This window comes from Neofelis nebulosa, chromosome 8 (genome assembly GCF_028018385.1).
Source record: "Neofelis nebulosa isolate mNeoNeb1 chromosome 8, mNeoNeb1.pri, whole genome shotgun sequence".
In the NCBI taxonomy this organism is placed as follows: Eukaryota; Metazoa; Chordata; class Mammalia; order Carnivora; family Felidae; genus Neofelis; species Neofelis nebulosa.
In genome coordinates, this window is record NC_080789.1 from 69836245 (window position 1) to 69854240 (window position 17996).

Below are 17996 nucleotides of genomic sequence, written 5' to 3' on the forward strand. Positions count from 1 at the left end.
TGGGGGGAAATTTTTTCTTTTTTTCCTGTGCAAAATCTTGTTTCCTCCAGGGGCGCCTGGGTGGCTCAAGTCAGTTAAGCGTCTGACTTCGGCTCAGGTCATGATCTCGCGGGTCGTGAGTTCGAGCCCCGTGTTGGGCTCTGTGCTGACAGCTCAGAGCCTGGAGCCTGCTTCGGATTCTGTGTCTCCCTCTCTCTCTCTGCCCCTCCCCTGCTCATGCTCTTTCTCTCTCTGTCTCAAAAATAAATAAAACATTAAAAAAATTTCTTGTTTTTAAATCTTGTTTCCTCCAGGTTGCTTTTTTTGGTTTGTTTGGTTTGCTTTTTGGGAAAGAACTCGTTTCCCTTCCGGTAATCCCTGGAGACCATAGATGAAGGTTTAACAGCCTGAATGCTCCAGGGGTTATTAGGGAGAAGCAATGAACGGAGCATGTGGACCAGGGACACAGAATAGTTAAAAAATGTAGCAAAATATACTTAAAATAGTGGGGAAATTGTTCTTTTACCAGAAAAACAAAAACAACAACCCCATAAAGAATGATTAAGAACCCATCAAACCCATCACCCTGCCGATGCTACAGGTTTAACGTAAAAGAAAATTAATCTGGGGCACCTGGGTGGCTTAAGTCAGTTAAGCATCGATTCTCCATTTCAGCTCAGGGCATGATCTCACTGTTTGTAGGATTAAGCCCCAGGCTGGGCTTTGCACTGACAGTGTGCAGCCTGCTTGAGATTCTCTCTCTCTTTCTCTCTGTCCCTACCCCGCTTCTGTGAATGCTCTCGCTCTAAAAATAAATAAACATTAAACAAACAAAAAAAAAAGCAAACTAATCTCACATGAATGTCAGCTTCAAATGTTTACACATGTACAATCATCTTCTTTTAAATTTTTATTCTATAGGATACCCAGAGTTGAGAGCAAAGTGCATCTTCATAATTGTAATCCAGTTAAAAAATGAAGAAGTTTGAGTATGACCAAATGAAATAACAAAATAAAATCCTTTATGAAATGAATCTAAGCAATGATCATTAACAGCTGCTATCATCACACACAAAAGGAAACAGGATCTTATATACCTTCTGGCATAAGTATGAAACTCCCATACCAAGTATTCTTGTACCAAGTAAACCGCAATCTGATCAAATTTTTATTTATTTCTTTTTATTTATTGATTTTTAATGTTTATTTATTTTTGAGACAGAGAGAGACTGTCTTAACCGACTTAGCTGTCTAACTGGCTTAACCGACTGAGCCACCCAGGCGCCCCCAGATCAAACTTTTAAATGAGGCTCAAATTACTTAGCTAAAGCAAATGCACAGAACACAGGAACAAGTCCAACGACACCACAAGGGAGAATGAAATCAGCAATACAGAGAATGGAGAACCTCCTCCACAAGTGCAAGAAAATAAGAAAGAAATAGGGGAAACTCATAGATTAGAAGACAATTGAGAGATACATTAATTGCAACATTTGGACCTTGTTTGGATCTCTGATTTAAACTAAAAAAAAAAAAAAACTGTTTAAAAAAAATAGTTTTTGTGACAATCAGGAAAATCTGAACACTGATTACTTGATGACTTTAAATATTCAGGTTGCATTTAAAAGAGACCCTGCCATTTAGAAATAGATACTAATGAAATATAATAATATTTGGGATTTTCTTCAACATGCTTCAACGGAAAGGGATGGGAAGGAGGCAGAGATAAAAATGAAACAAGACTAGCTATGGGTTCACAATTTTAGAGCTGGGGGAGGCATATACAGTTTTGCTGTATTATTCTCCTTTTGTAGATGTTTGAAATTTCCCATAATAAAATGTAAAACAAAGCAAAACAAAAACTATTCAGTGTTTGAAACTCTCACTTTTAAGGTCAAGTGGTTTTCCCAAGTAGGTGGGTACTGAGGTATGGTAGAAAGAATAGGCCCTGGGCCCTAGGCCAACCTGGGGGAAACCAGACTCTCCTCTCCTCGCTCTCCACATCTGACCCATAACCAAGACCTGTCAACTCTTCCCCTCTAACACATTCCAACTGTGCTCCCAAAAGCTCTCCTCTAGCCACCCTCACAGCTTACCCCCTGGGCTTCCTGCTTCCTGTGGCCCCCGTCATCCATTCTCCACACCATCTTTGCAAAATGTGAGTCAGGTAAAATTATTTGAATATCTAAAATATCACAACTGCTTCTCATTGTACTTAATGTCTAAATGCTTTTCCACACTCCTGCTACATCCTTCTAACCTGTGTCTCATGATTCTCTTTTCTCAAGTAGCACAGGTCTGCAATATCTCCTCAAACTTGCCGATGTCCCTGTGGCTTGGGCCACTGCACAAGCTGCCCCTACTCCTGGAATGACTTCTTCTAAATCCACAAACCTCTGGATCCTTTTCACTATCCATGTGTCCGTTCATGTCACCTGCTCAAACAGAACTTTTTTCACCCCGTTCCCTTCACCTCATCTCATCACTGTTATTTTCTTCATTGCAATCAGAAATTTTGTTTACTTCCTTATTTTTATTTATTGGTTATTTTTGGTCTATCTCCAGCAGCCTTATCCAAACATCAAAAACTTCTAGAGAGCAGCTGACATTATTGCTTTGAGAAAAACAAGCGCTGAGCTAGTCATTACACCTTGTTAGATATAGTGAAATAGTATCTAATGGCAGATACAGGAAAGCCATGAAAACTTGTATACCTCACCATACAATTTAAGCTAAATCTAACATCTACTCCTGTGTAATGAAGAATATGGTGGGTCTTCATTCCCAATTCCTGAGACGTAACTTCTAAAACCTTGGATTTTCCTGGACCGCCTGGGTGGCTCAGTCAATTGAGCGTCTGACTTTAGCTTCGTCTCACAGTTCATGAGTTCGAGCCCCACGTCAGGCACTGTGCTGACAGCTCGGAGCCTGGAGCCTGGAGCCTGCTTCGGATTCTGTGTCTCCCTCTCTCTGCCCCTTTCTCACTCATTCTCTCTCTCTGTCTTTCAAAGATGAATTAATGTTAAAAAACAAAACAAAACAAAAAAAACCTTGGATTTTCCCAAGATAGGAATATCTTTGTTATTCATGATGAACCCTTGGGATTACACCTAACAGTTTATGCCAATGAGGTGACTCATGGAGGGCCCCTAGTTTGTGCTAATGGGATTACTCAGGATGCGGGCTGGCCATGCCAGGAAGACCAACCGTGTGATTAGAGAGTTGGGGCTTTGAGCCATAGCATATTGGAAGAGGAAGGGGCTGGAGACTGAGCCACATGGGCAGTGATTCAATGAGTCATGCCTACATAATGAAGATTCAGTAAAAACCCTAGGCAATGAAGCTCAGCGGTCTGGGTAAGCTTCCCCGGTTGGCCATACTCTTTGTATACTGTCATCCTTAGATGCCATTAGAGCAATCCTGAGTCCTCCCACTGGCATGCTCTCTACAACACCTCACCTGATAAGATCCAAGGGCTGCTTTTTGTATATACTTCGAGGATGAGCCCACTCCCTGTACAGAAGGTACCGTTCGTTCGGGCAGCTGAGATCTTCTGACTTATGGCTGAAGTTGCACTATGAAGCAGAAGCAAACAAGGGAACATACAATCACTATGTGTTCACAAATCTGTTTAGTCAATGTGGCACTCAGACTTCACAGGCATTTGTTTATTTGAATAAGGGGCCCTCACTTACTGGAAGATCATCTAATTTTTAGTGTTTTTCAACCAATGGTATTATTAATCACTTAGGGCCTTTTGAAAATGTGGGTGGGGAGGAATGCTTGGTTGTTACAATCCTGGAGAACACCTCAGGTACCTGGTGGGAGACCCAGAGAGGCTTTATGTCCTATAAATGTGCCATTCCTAAACAGTTAAAAATTGGGCTATTCAAATGCCCAAATTGCCACAGTGCACGAACACCTGATAATCCAGCACCCTCCTTAGATTCCCCGGGGGAACCAGGACCTTAACTAGTTAGTGCCAAGGTCAATTCTAAAACCCCAGCATCTTCGTACTCGCCCCCCCCCCAATTCAGCAGTTATTCTGTGACAACACGTAGAATATAAAACACAAAGAACTTTGACATGTTACACACTTAGCTTATTCAAAGAATCAAAGATTCCTGCGTCTACATAAATTCAGTCACTCTTCCAATCTGACTCATTTTCCTTCCTCCTGTACCAGCTAAGCCTTCACATGGGTCCTGACCGCCATTCACTTCCCTTCCAAATACTACAGGAGGCCATTCCTTAGCCTGGATTTGGGATCACTGCACCTAAAAGAAGCTTTTGTGGAAAAGAACTGGGCATGGGCAGATACCAACTGAATACCATTGAACTCTGGCATCCCTGATTAATATTCATGACAGCTATTTGCAAGTGTCCCCAAAGTTCATGTCATGTTATAATCACTAATTTTTCTGGGTGCAAATTTAAAACACGTGGACTGTCAGGCCAGGCTGCCATGTTGGGTCTCTTAGCCAGGAAGCTCAGAACCTTCTCCACTCAGCTTGCTGTTCTCTACACACATGTATCAAGTGGCTCTTTTGTGTCCTAGTTTATTATCATATACAGTACATTTCAATAATGTCTTCATCCACAAGAACACGTACTACACGGTAGCAATGATCAACCTCACTCTTGGCTTTCTTGGTCTTAGAGATTCAGATAAAATGATCGTGAATGTAACAAGGCAACCGTGCACTATAATATTGTATTTAATTTATTTCAATGACAGAATTTATTTAAAGAGCTTCGATAGAACATCCCTGCATTTATGGAATCATTAAGGGTCTGAAGCAGCCACATTTTAAAATTTTCATTTCATGAACGATGTTATCGGCCAGAGAAGTGCTCTTGAATTTGAGGAGCTGCTGTCATCTCCGAGCGCAGTCCTTAAAAAAATGTCAACACTATGCAGTACTGCCATCACGACAAGAACTCTGACAGATGCCTTTTTAAAAGCCTTGTGATATTCCAGGGCACAGCGAGAAGATATTTCAGGGGGAAAACGTCTGTGACAGAAAATGATACACAAGAAGATCTAACACATATTTTGCTTTAAAAGAACTGAATACTTTGCTGGTTGATAATAACATCTGTCAGTAATTAGGAAAGTAGCCAACGCTTACATTGTACTTACTCTACACCAAGGATGGCTGTAACATGTGACATGGATTAATTTCATTAATCCTCATGACAACTAACCCTATTAGGTAGGTATGATTATGATCCCCATTTTACTGATGAGGACACTGAAGAACAGAGAGGCTAAATGACTTTTATAAGGTCATCCGGCTAGACAGTGGGAGAGCAAGGCCCAGAGTCCATGCTCTTAACTGCTAAACTGCACTGCTTTCCACATGAACTATGGGACAGCTATGGTTTCATTCCTTCGTTCATTCACTCACTTAAACCAAGGGCCTTCTCTTTGCCTGGGATTCAGCTGTGAACAAAACACCCTGGTTCCTGCCCTAAATGAGCTTGTAGTCTTGCAATATACTATCTTCATTTTACGGAAGAAGAAACTCAAGCTCAAGAAGATTAGCCCTTCTCTCATTTCATTTTTGCCATTTGACTTACATCATGGAGAGGGAAAGCGGCTTTGTAGATCCCAGAGCTGACAAGTTTGTTAATCCCAAACTTTTTAACATTGTCTCTTACTTGATACTTGATCCGACAGAGGATGAAGTAAACCTAGAAAAAATTCCAAAATAGAATGCATGCTTTATTCTGTGTAACTAACAAACCATTTTTTACTATTGTAACTAGAATCTGTTTTCTTTGGGGGGGGGGGGCAGTTTTTAAAAACAAAAATAAACCAAGCAAACCAGACCACTAATTATTCAAACAGCAGGTTCCAAATCACTCCAAGACAGCAACTGAACTTGGTTTAGACTTACAATGCGGCTTCTGGTGGCTGGATTGAAGAAAGTATCTCTATCTTGAATATAAAAATCATTCATCCGGTTCTTCTCAAATGGGGCAGTGAAAAACTCTTGCTCTGGTTTGATGATACTTTCATCCACTTGGAGGACTTTGGTAAACCAGCTGAAATTACCAAAGGCTGAGGTCCGCGTTTTCAGATCATTGGGTTTCAGAGGCAATTTGATGTGCATTATCTCAGCATACGTACATAACACTTCCCATGGGGCATGTACTTTTACAAATACAAGCTTATCATCCAAAATCTACATTGGAAAAACAAACACACAAACCAGGAAACCAAACAATTGTTTTCATAATTTTAAAACACACGGATTTTTCTTATGTTGCTGGCAGTTAGAACACAGGACACTGGGAAAAGTGGAGATAAAATAAAAACAGTCTTGCCCGCCATCATACATATTTGCCTTAAAGATAATTTCTTGGTTCAAATTATTGAGCAAGTAATTAAACACTCCTTATCATACTCCCCTCATAAAATTACTGTTTTTTAAAGTAGGATCCATGCCAATGTGGGGCTTGAACTCACGACCCGGAGATCGAGAGTCAGATGTTCTACCGACTGAGCCATCCAGGTGGTCCCCAAATTACTATTATTTTAAGTAAAGAAAAACAAACTTGTTAATTTGCCCATCATTCCATCCAAATTGGTGACTAAAAAGAAAAACACTAGAATATTCATTGCAGTGTTAGTTTAATGATAATTTAAAATTTTCTAACCTATTATAAGATTCTTCAATGTATTATATATCTGTTAAATATCGTATTATGTGTTCATTAGAAAAAGATGTTGATGTAGAAATGCATTTACTACACATTAACAGGAAGAAAAGCAAATTATACAACCATGAAATAATTCCTTTTGAAAGGGAAAAATGTATATATTTTGGGTAATAAAAGAATTTAGGAGGCCACAAGGTTATTTATGGATGATTAAAATACAAAGGATTTTTATTTTTGCTATTCTTACTTTCTAATTTTTTTGTAAATGATTGCTTTTTGTATATAAAAGAAGAAAACAATCACTTATACGTGCATTCAGTATTACATTCTTTGGCTATTAAAAAAGATGTGCTGACTTTGATCAGAAACAAACACACCTTCTATAATGCAGATTTTAACGGACTCTCTGTCCCAGCCTACAACTAGGGCCCGGCTGGAGTTGCAAGTTTCAAATGCAAAAGACACGCAGGTTCCCAAGAGCAAAAGTCAGCCAAAGATTGGGAAGCGTCCAACACTTACCGATCTTGTCGCTTCTAACTGCAGGCCACCACAGATGAGGTTAGATTCATATGCTCTTCTTTTTCTCTGTCAAAAGAAATTGGAAACTATGTTAGGCCCTTTAGTTTTACCAAGGGCAGAAAAAGTCTTTTTTAAGAAAAACAAAACCAGGGGTGCCTGGGTGGCTCAGCTGGTTGAGTGGTGGACTCTTGATTTCAATTCAGGTCATGATCTCAGGGTTCGTGGAATTGAGTCTGGCATCGGATTCTACACTGACAGCGTGGCACCTGGTAGGGATTCTCTCTTTCTCTCTCTGCCCCTCCCCAGCTTGTGCATGCATGCATGCACTCTCTCTCAAAATAAATTTACAAAGAAGAAAAAAACAAAACCAGTTTGTATCTGAGGAAGAGATATATCTGCTCAAAATGGCACATAAGCAATGAAGGTGCTCTGGCTGTTGGTGATTTGTGGGTATTAGATTCCAAGGTGAAATGCCACGGAGTATACTTAGACTCACTTATCACTCTGGAAGGCCCTGGTTGTCTCCATGGATTTCTGGCTATTTGGGATGCATAAAAGTCTGTGGCTTCAGCACAATTCCAGAAACTTTTTTTTTTTTTTTTTTTTTTTAACTTATAAGCGTTTTGGCACACAAATGGAGTTTGAGTCCCATTCACTGATGTTATTTACCAGTTAGCCCAGATCTGACATTCTAGACATATCAGACATTCAAATGGTCCAATTTTTGGATATGTATATTTCATCTCTACATGCCTTGAACAAATTCAATAAAATAACATAAACAAATTTGACAAAATTCAAAGGAATGTTTCTCTGCAAGACTGAAATGCACATGAAGATACAGTCCTCTAAATCTACAAAAGTTGGGAACTAATTCATCGATAACAGCTCCATCCACGTTACACAGCTATTTGAAAAGACACAGAATATACTGTATTTGTTGATATTAAATTGTACCTGGCTAGGCTTTTGTCAAGCAGTGTCCTAAGCTGTAAGGAAATCATGTCGAGGTAGAGACTTGTTTAACCTTTTAAAAGAACACTTGTGAGGATGACACAGCTATACTGCTTCATGAAAGCAGGAAAATGAGTGAAGATGGGGTGAAGCATACAAACCCTGAAAGCAGACTGCCTGTGTTCAAATCCTGGTGCCATTACTTATCAGCTCCTTGACCCTTGGCAGGAAACCAACTCTCTGTGCCTCATTTTCCTCTTTAGAATGGAGAAAAAAACCTCGCTCTTCCTTTTGAGGGTCTCATGAGGATTGTATGATTCAAACCACCCAAAACACATATACTAGAATTAACATTTCTAGTCATCACAGAAAGTTAATTGGACCAATGCTCCCACTGAAGACAACTGAAAAAGCTAGATTAAAAAAAAAAATAGGTATTTCTTAGGGGTGGCTCAGCCGGTTAAGTGTCCAACTTCAGGTCATGATCTCATGGTTTGTGAGTTCGAGCCCTGCGTCAGGCTCTGTGCTGACAGCTCAGAGCCTAGAGCCTGCTTCTGATTCTTTGTCATCCTCTCTCTCTGTGTCTTCCCTGCTCATGCTGTCTCTCTCAGTCTCTCAATAATAAATAAACGTTAATAAAAAATTTTAAAAATAGACATTTTTTGATTTCAGCAGTTAACAAGATAGGGGAATTAGTGCATCATGGCCTTGGTAATCCAGCAGTCAGGCGACTTTGCCCAGGGAGCACTGTTTACAACTTGCCGATTGTGAAGGGGCAGAGCAGTGGCTGAGCTGCTGTGCTATCAAAGTGCCTAGAACATGGAAAGTGGCTAATAAATAGAAAGGAGAGGGTGCTGTATGACAAAGACCAAAGGTGAAAAAAATATACCTAGTATTTGGCTAAATTTGAGTCCAAGTGGAATCCTAACATATTTTGTGGAAGTATGGAAACAGAACATTGCTTTAATTTTTACTTATTTAATAAATGGTTATACAGTACTTACAACATGGCAGAGACTGGTCTAAGGGCTTTCCAAATGTAATACTTTTAATTGCTTGTTACAATTTGAGTGTGCAATGGTCACTTAGAGAAAAACCATCAAGTGCTACCAACTTCCCTAAATATGAACAAGCGACCTGACCTACCATATCCCCAGCTTCAACTTGGGAAGCTCCTTCAGACTCATCCTGCTTCTACCTAAGCAGTATTACTTCAGTCTAGATCCTAACCCACATTTTCATTCTGGCATGGTGGTCCAGTCCTTGTACCTGACTGCACCTTTCTTTACTATTGCTTAAAAGCATTCTTCGATCCTGTAAACAATGTTCAACATAGTGCTTGCCACAGAGTATTTGCTCCATACATGCTTGTTGAAAGAACATATTCAACAAATGCTTCTTAATTCATTCTATAAACACTCCTGAGAGGCATCCTGTAAAGTACTGAAGAGTAAAAGAAGAATCTAAAATAGTTTGCTATAGGGGGACTATAGAGAAACCAGCACCCAGTGACCTAAGACCTTCCAATATGGAAGGGCTGAAACATTTCTTCATGTGTTTCATGATACTGTGATGGGCATTTGTTGTTCTTTATGGCCACCCAACATTTCAACTCTCCCCAGAGCCCATGTCCACTAGAGTAGATAAAAACTCAGACACTCTCCTTCCTGGTCTCCTGTGCAGTTCAGCTATTTGCATACGAGCTAGGCCTTGTCCATCAGACCAAGCACTCCAGACTCTCACTCTGAAGCTGGCAACACAAAGAAGCTGGGCCAAGCAGAACTCATCTTGCTGGGTATTGGGAGAGTGAATGCCGGTCCCAGAGAGAATAGAAGTAGAGGTTATGGCAGATTGTGGGCATCATTGCCGGTCAGTGCTGCTCCTGAATACCTGGTTTCCAAGCTTATTTATCTAACCCTTCAGAAGAACCTATGAGCTCCCTAACATTCTTCGGAAGAACTCATTGTCTGCTTAAGTTAGAGCTCATTTCTGTTACTTGCCAGCAGAATTCTGACTGATACAGTAACCATAACTAGGGAAAACTTGTTAGCCTAAAACCTAAATCACTGTACAGGGGAGGGGGTGGGTATTCTGAGTAGACCAGACACTCTCACTTCTTCTCCTTCAGGGAAGATGACTCATCCTGAAGCTGTACAAAGGGCAACCCAGACTGTCTCATTAACAGGATCCATGACTGTGTCTTCTGTATCCTTCAGAAGTCAGTCAGGAAAAATTTCAGTTAGTTAGAATGTGAAGGCTCAGGCCCAAAGATATTCACTCTTGTAGACAAATGTCTTTCTAGTTAGAAGAGCAGGAGAATCCGTCAAAAGAGGGACTTCTCTGGTGACTAAATGGCTATTTTAATAAGTGCTGGCATTACGAAATCACCTAACTGTGTTAACTGGCGTTCTTACAAATTCACAGTTACCACTACAGTTAGGTCCACTCCTTCCTGGCCCCTACTCATCCACCAGGGAGCTGTTCCAAACTTTCAAGGTAATCCTCACACTCCACACCTAACTCTAGACTTGCACACTCTGCAAGTGACCCTGCCTCCTTCTTTGCAGAGAAAATGGCAGCCACTCACGTGAACCCCTGCTAGTGTCTTCCCTTCTACCTATCAATAGCTAGCTGCCATCTCCCCTGCAGTAACAAGACTACATCCTTTTCCTATCTTCTTTTGAGCTTTCAGCAGTATCTTCTTTCTGTTTATTCTTTCCTCTTCATTGCTCTTACTCCTCAGCCAACAAACACTTTAAGCGTTTCCCATCCTTAAGAATATTAAATCCTTCCATGGCCCTACCTACTCTTTGATTACCATCCCTGCCTCTAGAGATGTGTCTTTTAATCTTGAGATCCTCAGCACTTAGAACAGACCTATAAAAAACCTGCAATAAATGCCTGATGAATGAATAAATTGAGTGGATGGTGGATCGATGGCTGCCTATTATACAGGAATGGATTGAGTTGCTACTGACTGTAGCAACTGAGCTCCCCTTTCCTGAGCCCCCGCAAAATGTCCCACGAACTTTTACTTACAATTATTATAGAGTATAACAAAGAAGAGATACAGTTTAATTCTGGAGTGTGCTAGCACAAGATAGCTCAGGGACATCCAGAGTATCAAGTGATTTCCAGATACCTTGGAGTCTGAATTATTAGATGACAAAGGGGGATGGTTTAGAGAACTGGAAATGAACCAACCTCACAGAAGGGCGGCTCTGTCATCCAACATACCAAACACAAACCACTCCTGTCTTGGTTGTATCAGCTGTATCACCATGACTGTGGTGACATGCTGAACTGCAGAAGACATGTCTCCTCCTCTATGGAATTCCTAAATTGATGCTACAACTCTTAATGGCTTCATGGGACTCTCTCCTCTCAGATTTTACTCTACCAAATCGCCCCTTTAGCTCCTGCCAATTTGGTTTTCCATTTGGAAAATAATGGCATAATGGTTAGATGTAGAGTCAAAATTCAAACCCAGATTCTGTGACATTGGACAAATAACCTAAATCATACCAGTATCAGTGGCTTCATTTCAAAAATTGGACAAGAAATAGCTTTATCTCATGTTTCTTTAAGGATTGAATATGATCATGAGTAAACAGTCCTCAGCATCATGCTTGACCCATAATAAACCTTATAGACATGTTAGCCATATCCTCTTTTTCTGCCTTTAAATTTGTTCAACTTCCCTTATTTCATTAAATAAATAAATAAATAAATAAATAAATAAACTCTCTTTCCCCTGCAGGCTTTAGAGGTCCATCTCTCTTTTTTAATGCCTAATATCTAAACAAAACTAGTTAACCTCAATCCACTTGGCCTCCACACTGTGTGCACCAGTGACCCCCTAATCCTCCAGTGGGTCACCAATAACATTGTTTTACTGGAACTCCAAGAAATGGACCTTAATGTTGAATTACTCAGCCCTCTTCTTGACTCTCCTGTATTGCTTGGTCATCCGGTCCTCAGACTACCTTTTCTGATATCTGGTGAATGTGTATATGTGTGTGTGTGTGTGTGTGTGTGTGTGTGTGTGTGTGCGCGTGAGAGAGAGAGAGAGAGAGAGAGAGAGAGAGAGAGAGAGAGAGAGAATATGTCCTCTTCACTCTCTGAAAGTTGTGAATACATCTTTACACCTCCTTGCTTTTCCCTCATTTCTGTGTATAATAAGGGAGGTCACTGATAAGAGTATACAGCACATGTGAATATTATAGATGCAGAAAACCTTAGAAATACTTTTCTTCAGTCTCATTTTAATGGCTTGGTAATATTCTCTTGGAGAGATGTACTGTAATTTATTTAACAAATCTCAAATTGGTGGATATTTAGGTTGTTCCTAATTTTCACTATTATGAAAATCACTGTAGAACAGTCTTTGTGCATCCATTATTATTTCCTTGGGATAAAGTCCTAGAAGCAGAATTGTTAAATCAAAGAACGCATGCAATTTTAAGTTCTTTAATATGTATTGCCATACTGCCCTCCAGAAAGGTTGTACTAATTTATCCTATTTTAGTTTTTATCTAGTTCTTTACAAAGAACTCCTGAGATATTTACCTGATTTCTCTCAAGATAATTGGTAGACCTTGGAGTTGGTTTATAATGCCCTCTATTTTACCACTCACTATAAATACTTAAACAGCTGAATCAAGGATAGGACATTTTTATTTGCTTAAACATGTTAATCTATCACCTTGGAGTTACTTTAATAAGACAGTTCTTGTTATTTTCCTTTGGCAAGGCAATTCACAAAGAACTAGTGGAATATTTTAAAAATTGATCAAACCAGTTTTCTGGGTTTGTCAGGTAGCTAAAGTAAATTAGCATATGCACAGTATTTGTCAAACGGGCACATATCAGGAAAAGACTACTTAAGATTGCTTACATCTGTTTAATATAAAATCATCATCTTTGCTTCTCCATAGAATTTACACTTAGATAAGTAACAGCATTCTTGACATTTAAAAAAAATTAAGGTAGCGCTGTCCTCCATGTTAAAATGAAAGAAAGTTAATATTGCATACTGCCTGACATGGCCATTGTCCAATAAATACTTGTTGAAAAAGTGAAATATAAGGTCACACAATTTCTAACAAAAAGTGATCTATGTGCCTTGTTGGAAAGCCTTACATATGTGAACCTCAACTATGTGCCATGCTCTATAGTCTACGGTTTGTATTTAGCAGCACAAAATAACCAAACTAGACTCTTTTGGCTCTGAAAAATGCCCAGTCATACTTCAGACTGTGCTATAAATTCTTCTGTCTCTAGGCGAACAAACTCAGCGGCATTGTAACCTGGATCTTTTTTTTTTTTTTTTTTTTTCTTAACCTACTTCTAGTAAAGCCAAAATGACTGTAATCATTGAGGATCTGTGTACATCATGAAAAAGATGGATGTGATTCTATTACTATTGGTGGAGAATGGTGCTGGGGGATAAGAACCTCTATTCCACCCCAGAAACTGGAATTTTATTCGTATCTCTTTTGAGAGGTTAATACAGCTGTCAGAGAAATGAAGAATAAAAGCAATCAAAATCACAAAGGACAGACGGGCATAATTAAGGAAGCTTTCTGTCCCTAAGCACCTTAGATTACACATCTCATTTGGCTTAATAAAGTCATTGTGGGGAAGACTGGCTTGTGAATTACACAGCAATAATACTGATTGTAAACACCAATCTACTATTTTCTTTATGTCACCCAGCTTTTTCAGGATAAAAAAATAGGGGTTGTAATGCCTACAAAGTGAAATTACTGAACACACTGTAATGATAATAAAGCGCAAATCAGTTGGGATTAATGAAACACATGCATAGATTAATTTCACATATTCTTACAGCTTTGTTAGGCAAAGTACTGATGATGCTGTCAGAGTATTTTTCAACTTGCCAATCTTGGTTAAGCCTACAAAGATGAATGAGGAGTAAGTTAAAGGTACTTAATTTGTACAAAAAAAATTACTGTCTAATTACTCTAAACGCTATTTATTAGTTATATATCATGTGCTCAAGGTTTGGTAAGTGGAATAAATTATTTAATTGGGATTTAATTTAAGTTCACATGTTGGTGATAAAATATTTAATGTGAGTGGACTGATCTGATGAGGAATTTACTCAAGTAGGTAGTGTGTATTCTCTAGGGGACAGAAAAAAGATGAGCATTCTAAATAATAAGCATGGAATAGAAGCGAATATTTAGCTGAAATTCACTTCAAATTTTCTTTATAAATTAACATTTTAGGTGTAATTATAAAAGACAAATGCTCTTTGTGGGTAACTTAGAAAACAGAAATTTTCTGAGAAGGGGAAAACTATCATCTAATAACATCTCACTGCTGAGATAACTACTGTAAACATTTTAGTGCAAGGTTTTCCAAATGTACTTACTTATACAAACAACTTGGAGCACTGGCTTCAAATGCAGATTTTTGGGCTCTTCTCCTAGAGATTCTGACTCAGTAGGTACACAATGCTGTCTGAACAATCTACTTTCAAGGAGCAAAACAAGTGCCTCTTCTCAGACAAAATTAAGAAACACTGCTTTTAAAACACGCCTTCTCTATGTATATACAGCAGCTATTCTTCTGTGATGATTTAGCCCTTTCAAGACTAATCCTTACGAAAATTCAGCATAGTTCTTTTTCCCCACCTTATACCTTTTAAAAAGTGAGACACATGTGTATGTTTGGGACAGGGCAAATGACAGCTTCTTCCTTCAAACCTAAGGCCAGATCTCAGAAGGACCAAGCAGGGAAAGGAAAGGATTTTCTGTTCTCCACATCTTTGTGAGATGAAATGGAAGAATCAGGTTTTACTTATTAGGATTTCAGGGTCCTTTTTGTTTGTCTGTTCTAAGGACAGTCTGGGCCCAAGGACACTTCCCATTTTGGGAATAAGAAGATTTGGGTTCATTGCTCTTACACTGAGTACTCAAAAATAAAACCAAACATGCTTATACCAGGCGACACGTTTTGTAGCTGTGATGTGAAACTGCTGATTCTAGTTTACTTTATTCCTTTTAACCTGCAATCCTAGTATAAGCAAGGAGGGTGTAAAGAAAGGAGATAAAAATATAAAGGGCTCCCTACCTTAGTCTAAAATGCTAATGAGTTGAAGCCAAACCTGATTTTGCTCCCTACAATAGAAGAGAGGACACTTACCAAAAGTTATCTGGGAAGGTAAAACCAGCCAACAACGGTTACCATCATTTCTTCTTAACCTATCCTAAGATGAGCCTCAGGTTTCCAATTCATGGACTATCTGTGGTGAACATGTCATTTCCAGGAATTATTTTATACTGTTCTGATTCTTCATAATCCCCTTCTGCCATCCCTTTGGTTCTTCAATTTGGAGAAGATAGGCCAATGTTAAGTCTAGTCAATCATGGCTTCCCTTTTACAGGGCTCCATGGAATAAATTTCTTTCTGGGAGATTATCAAAACATTATGTTTCTTTTGGACAGTTTTATTTTTATTGTGTTAAGACATTAGACTATATTATTAATAACATCTCCCATTTTCTTTGGCTACTAGGAAACTCAGAGGCAAATTTATAGCTCAACACTAACTTCTGAACAGGACCTATGGTTACTTAAAAAGTCACTTTATTACTCTGACACCTGGCTTCATTTTATTTTCTTGGACTTTACATTTGTCACTCTGTGTTTCTCATCTAATTACTTTTCATTCTTGATATTATTTCTGTAAGTGACCTCAAACACTTTATAACAAATTATAAATAAACTATGTTAATGTAATATTAGCCTAAGTAAGGAGCTAATAACTGGGAAAACCATACATTGCGAGCTGAAGTCAATAATAAATGATTTTTGAGTTATTTATACTGTTATCATCTATTGGCCATAAATGACCATATATTTAATGCACATAAGACTTAATGAGGAGTCAAGCCATGTGATCCCTCAATAGATACAAAAGAAAGCATTTGATAAAATTTAAAATCCAGTTATAAAACTCCTAGCAATCTAGGACTAGAAGGCGACTCCTTTAACTTTTTTGAAGGAAAACTGCCAAAATTTGATAGCAGTTGTGATATTTAATGGGGGAAACTTTAGAAACATTCCCATTAAAATCAGGAACCCTATAATAGTGACTACTATGTGTTCCTGGTTTTATTCAAGAGGTCTTAGCCATTGCACCTAGACAAGGAAAGGAAAGAAGTATAAAGATGGCAAAGGTAGAGCAAAACTCTCATCATTCATAGATGATGTGGTCTTTTTCACTTAAAAGATCCATTGCAAATTATTAGAACTAAAGAGAGTTTATCAAGGTTTCTTGGTAGAACTTATGAAAACCAATGGACTTTATACACAATAAATCACAAACCACAATTTAAAGTGCTTCTGACAATAACAACAAAATTTTAAAATAAAAATAGTTAAGGAGTGCCTGGGTGGTTCAGTAGGTTAAGCGTCTGACTTCAGCACAGGTCATGATCTCATGGTTTGTGGGTTTGAGCCCCGCATCAGGCTTTGTGCTGACAGCTCAGAGCCTGGAGCCTGCTTCAGATTCTGGGTCTCCCTCTCTCTCTGCCCCTCTCCCACTCATCCTCTGTCTGCAAAAATAAACATTACATTTTTTTTAAAAAAAGAATAGTAAAAATGTACAAGATCAGGGAAAGATAAATACCATATGATTTCATTCATATGTGGAACTTAAAAAACAAAACAAATGATCATAGGGGCAAAAAGAGAGAGACAAACCAAGAAACAGACTCTTAACTACAGAGAACAAACTGATGGTTACCAGAGGGGAGGAGAGTGGGATGGGTTAAATAGGTGATGGGGATTAAGGATTATAATTATTGTGATGAGCACCAGGTGTGGTATCTAAGTCTTGAATCACTAAATTGTACACCTGAAATTAAAAAAAAAAAAAAATGGACAAGATCTTCATGGACACTGTTATAAAAGTTTACTAAAAAATATAAGACCTCAGGGGTGCCTGGGTGGCTCAGTCAGTTAAGCGTCCGACTTCAGCTCAGGTCATGATCTCACTGTTTGTGACTTTGAGCTCCGCGTTGGGCTCTGACAGCTCAGAGCCTGGAGCCTGCTTCAGATTCTGTGTCTCCCACTCTCTCTCTCTGCTCCTCTCCAGCTAATGTTCTGTCTCTCTCTCTCAAAAATAAATAAACATTAAAAAAAAAAAAAAACTTAAAAAAATGTATAAAACCTCAGTAAATGAAGAGATATAATGTGTTCACTGTAGTAGAACTTTTTGATGAACTTTGAAACATGTCCAAAGAGATCTCTTCCGGCTTCTAGGCAAACATTTCCAGCCTCATGATAACTCATCTAAAACAATGGATAACAGTTTTAAAAAGTTCACAGGATCTGGAACCAATTAGTTAGCTGTCTCACATTATTTGAAAGTTTGGATACAATTTAGTTCGATTGCTCATTTCTCAAAAACCTCACATTCTATGGTGTCCACCGGCCAGATTCTTCTGCTGCATACTAAAGAATTCTTAAAGTCAGATATGAAATACAAATTTACATTTCCATACAAAAATTCTCATCTAACTTCAAGGAAATGAATTTTCTGTTAACTTTTAGGAATGGCTTGTGCAGATAAAAAATTAAATGAATAAAACACTTAGTCAGGATTGCTTATATGGTCTTTATGCTACCTAGACCCCTCCACCCTCTTTACCATCCCCCGAATTCTACCTTTACTTGGTCATAAACTCATATGTTGGAAGGGAGGTCAAGGGTCATATGAAACACAATTCAAAATAGATCGACTCTGCCACTTGTTCGCAGTTCTAGCAAAAGGAAGTGGAAGAAGCATTGCTAACAAAACTAAGCAGAAGGGGTTGGAGAAAAATATAGAAACTTGTTTTA

General features: G+C 38.7%; 1 protein-coding gene across 2 annotated transcripts in view; it reads right to left on the reverse strand.

The window, feature by feature from the left end:
- ANO6 (anoctamin 6) overlaps window positions 1–17996 on the reverse strand; it is a 196606-nt gene that overhangs the window by 61052 nt on the left and 117558 nt on the right. For both annotated transcript variants that reach the window (XM_058743042.1, XM_058743044.1), the window contains 4 exons: window positions 7168–7233; window positions 5883–6170; window positions 5563–5676; window positions 3439–3554 (listed from right to left, as the gene is read on the reverse strand). In XM_058743042.1, coding sequence (XP_058599025.1) covers window positions 3439–3554; window positions 5563–5676; window positions 5883–6170; window positions 7168–7233 — 584 coding nt within the window. The remainder of the gene's footprint in view (window positions 1–3438; window positions 3555–5562; window positions 5677–5882; window positions 6171–7167; window positions 7234–17996) is intronic.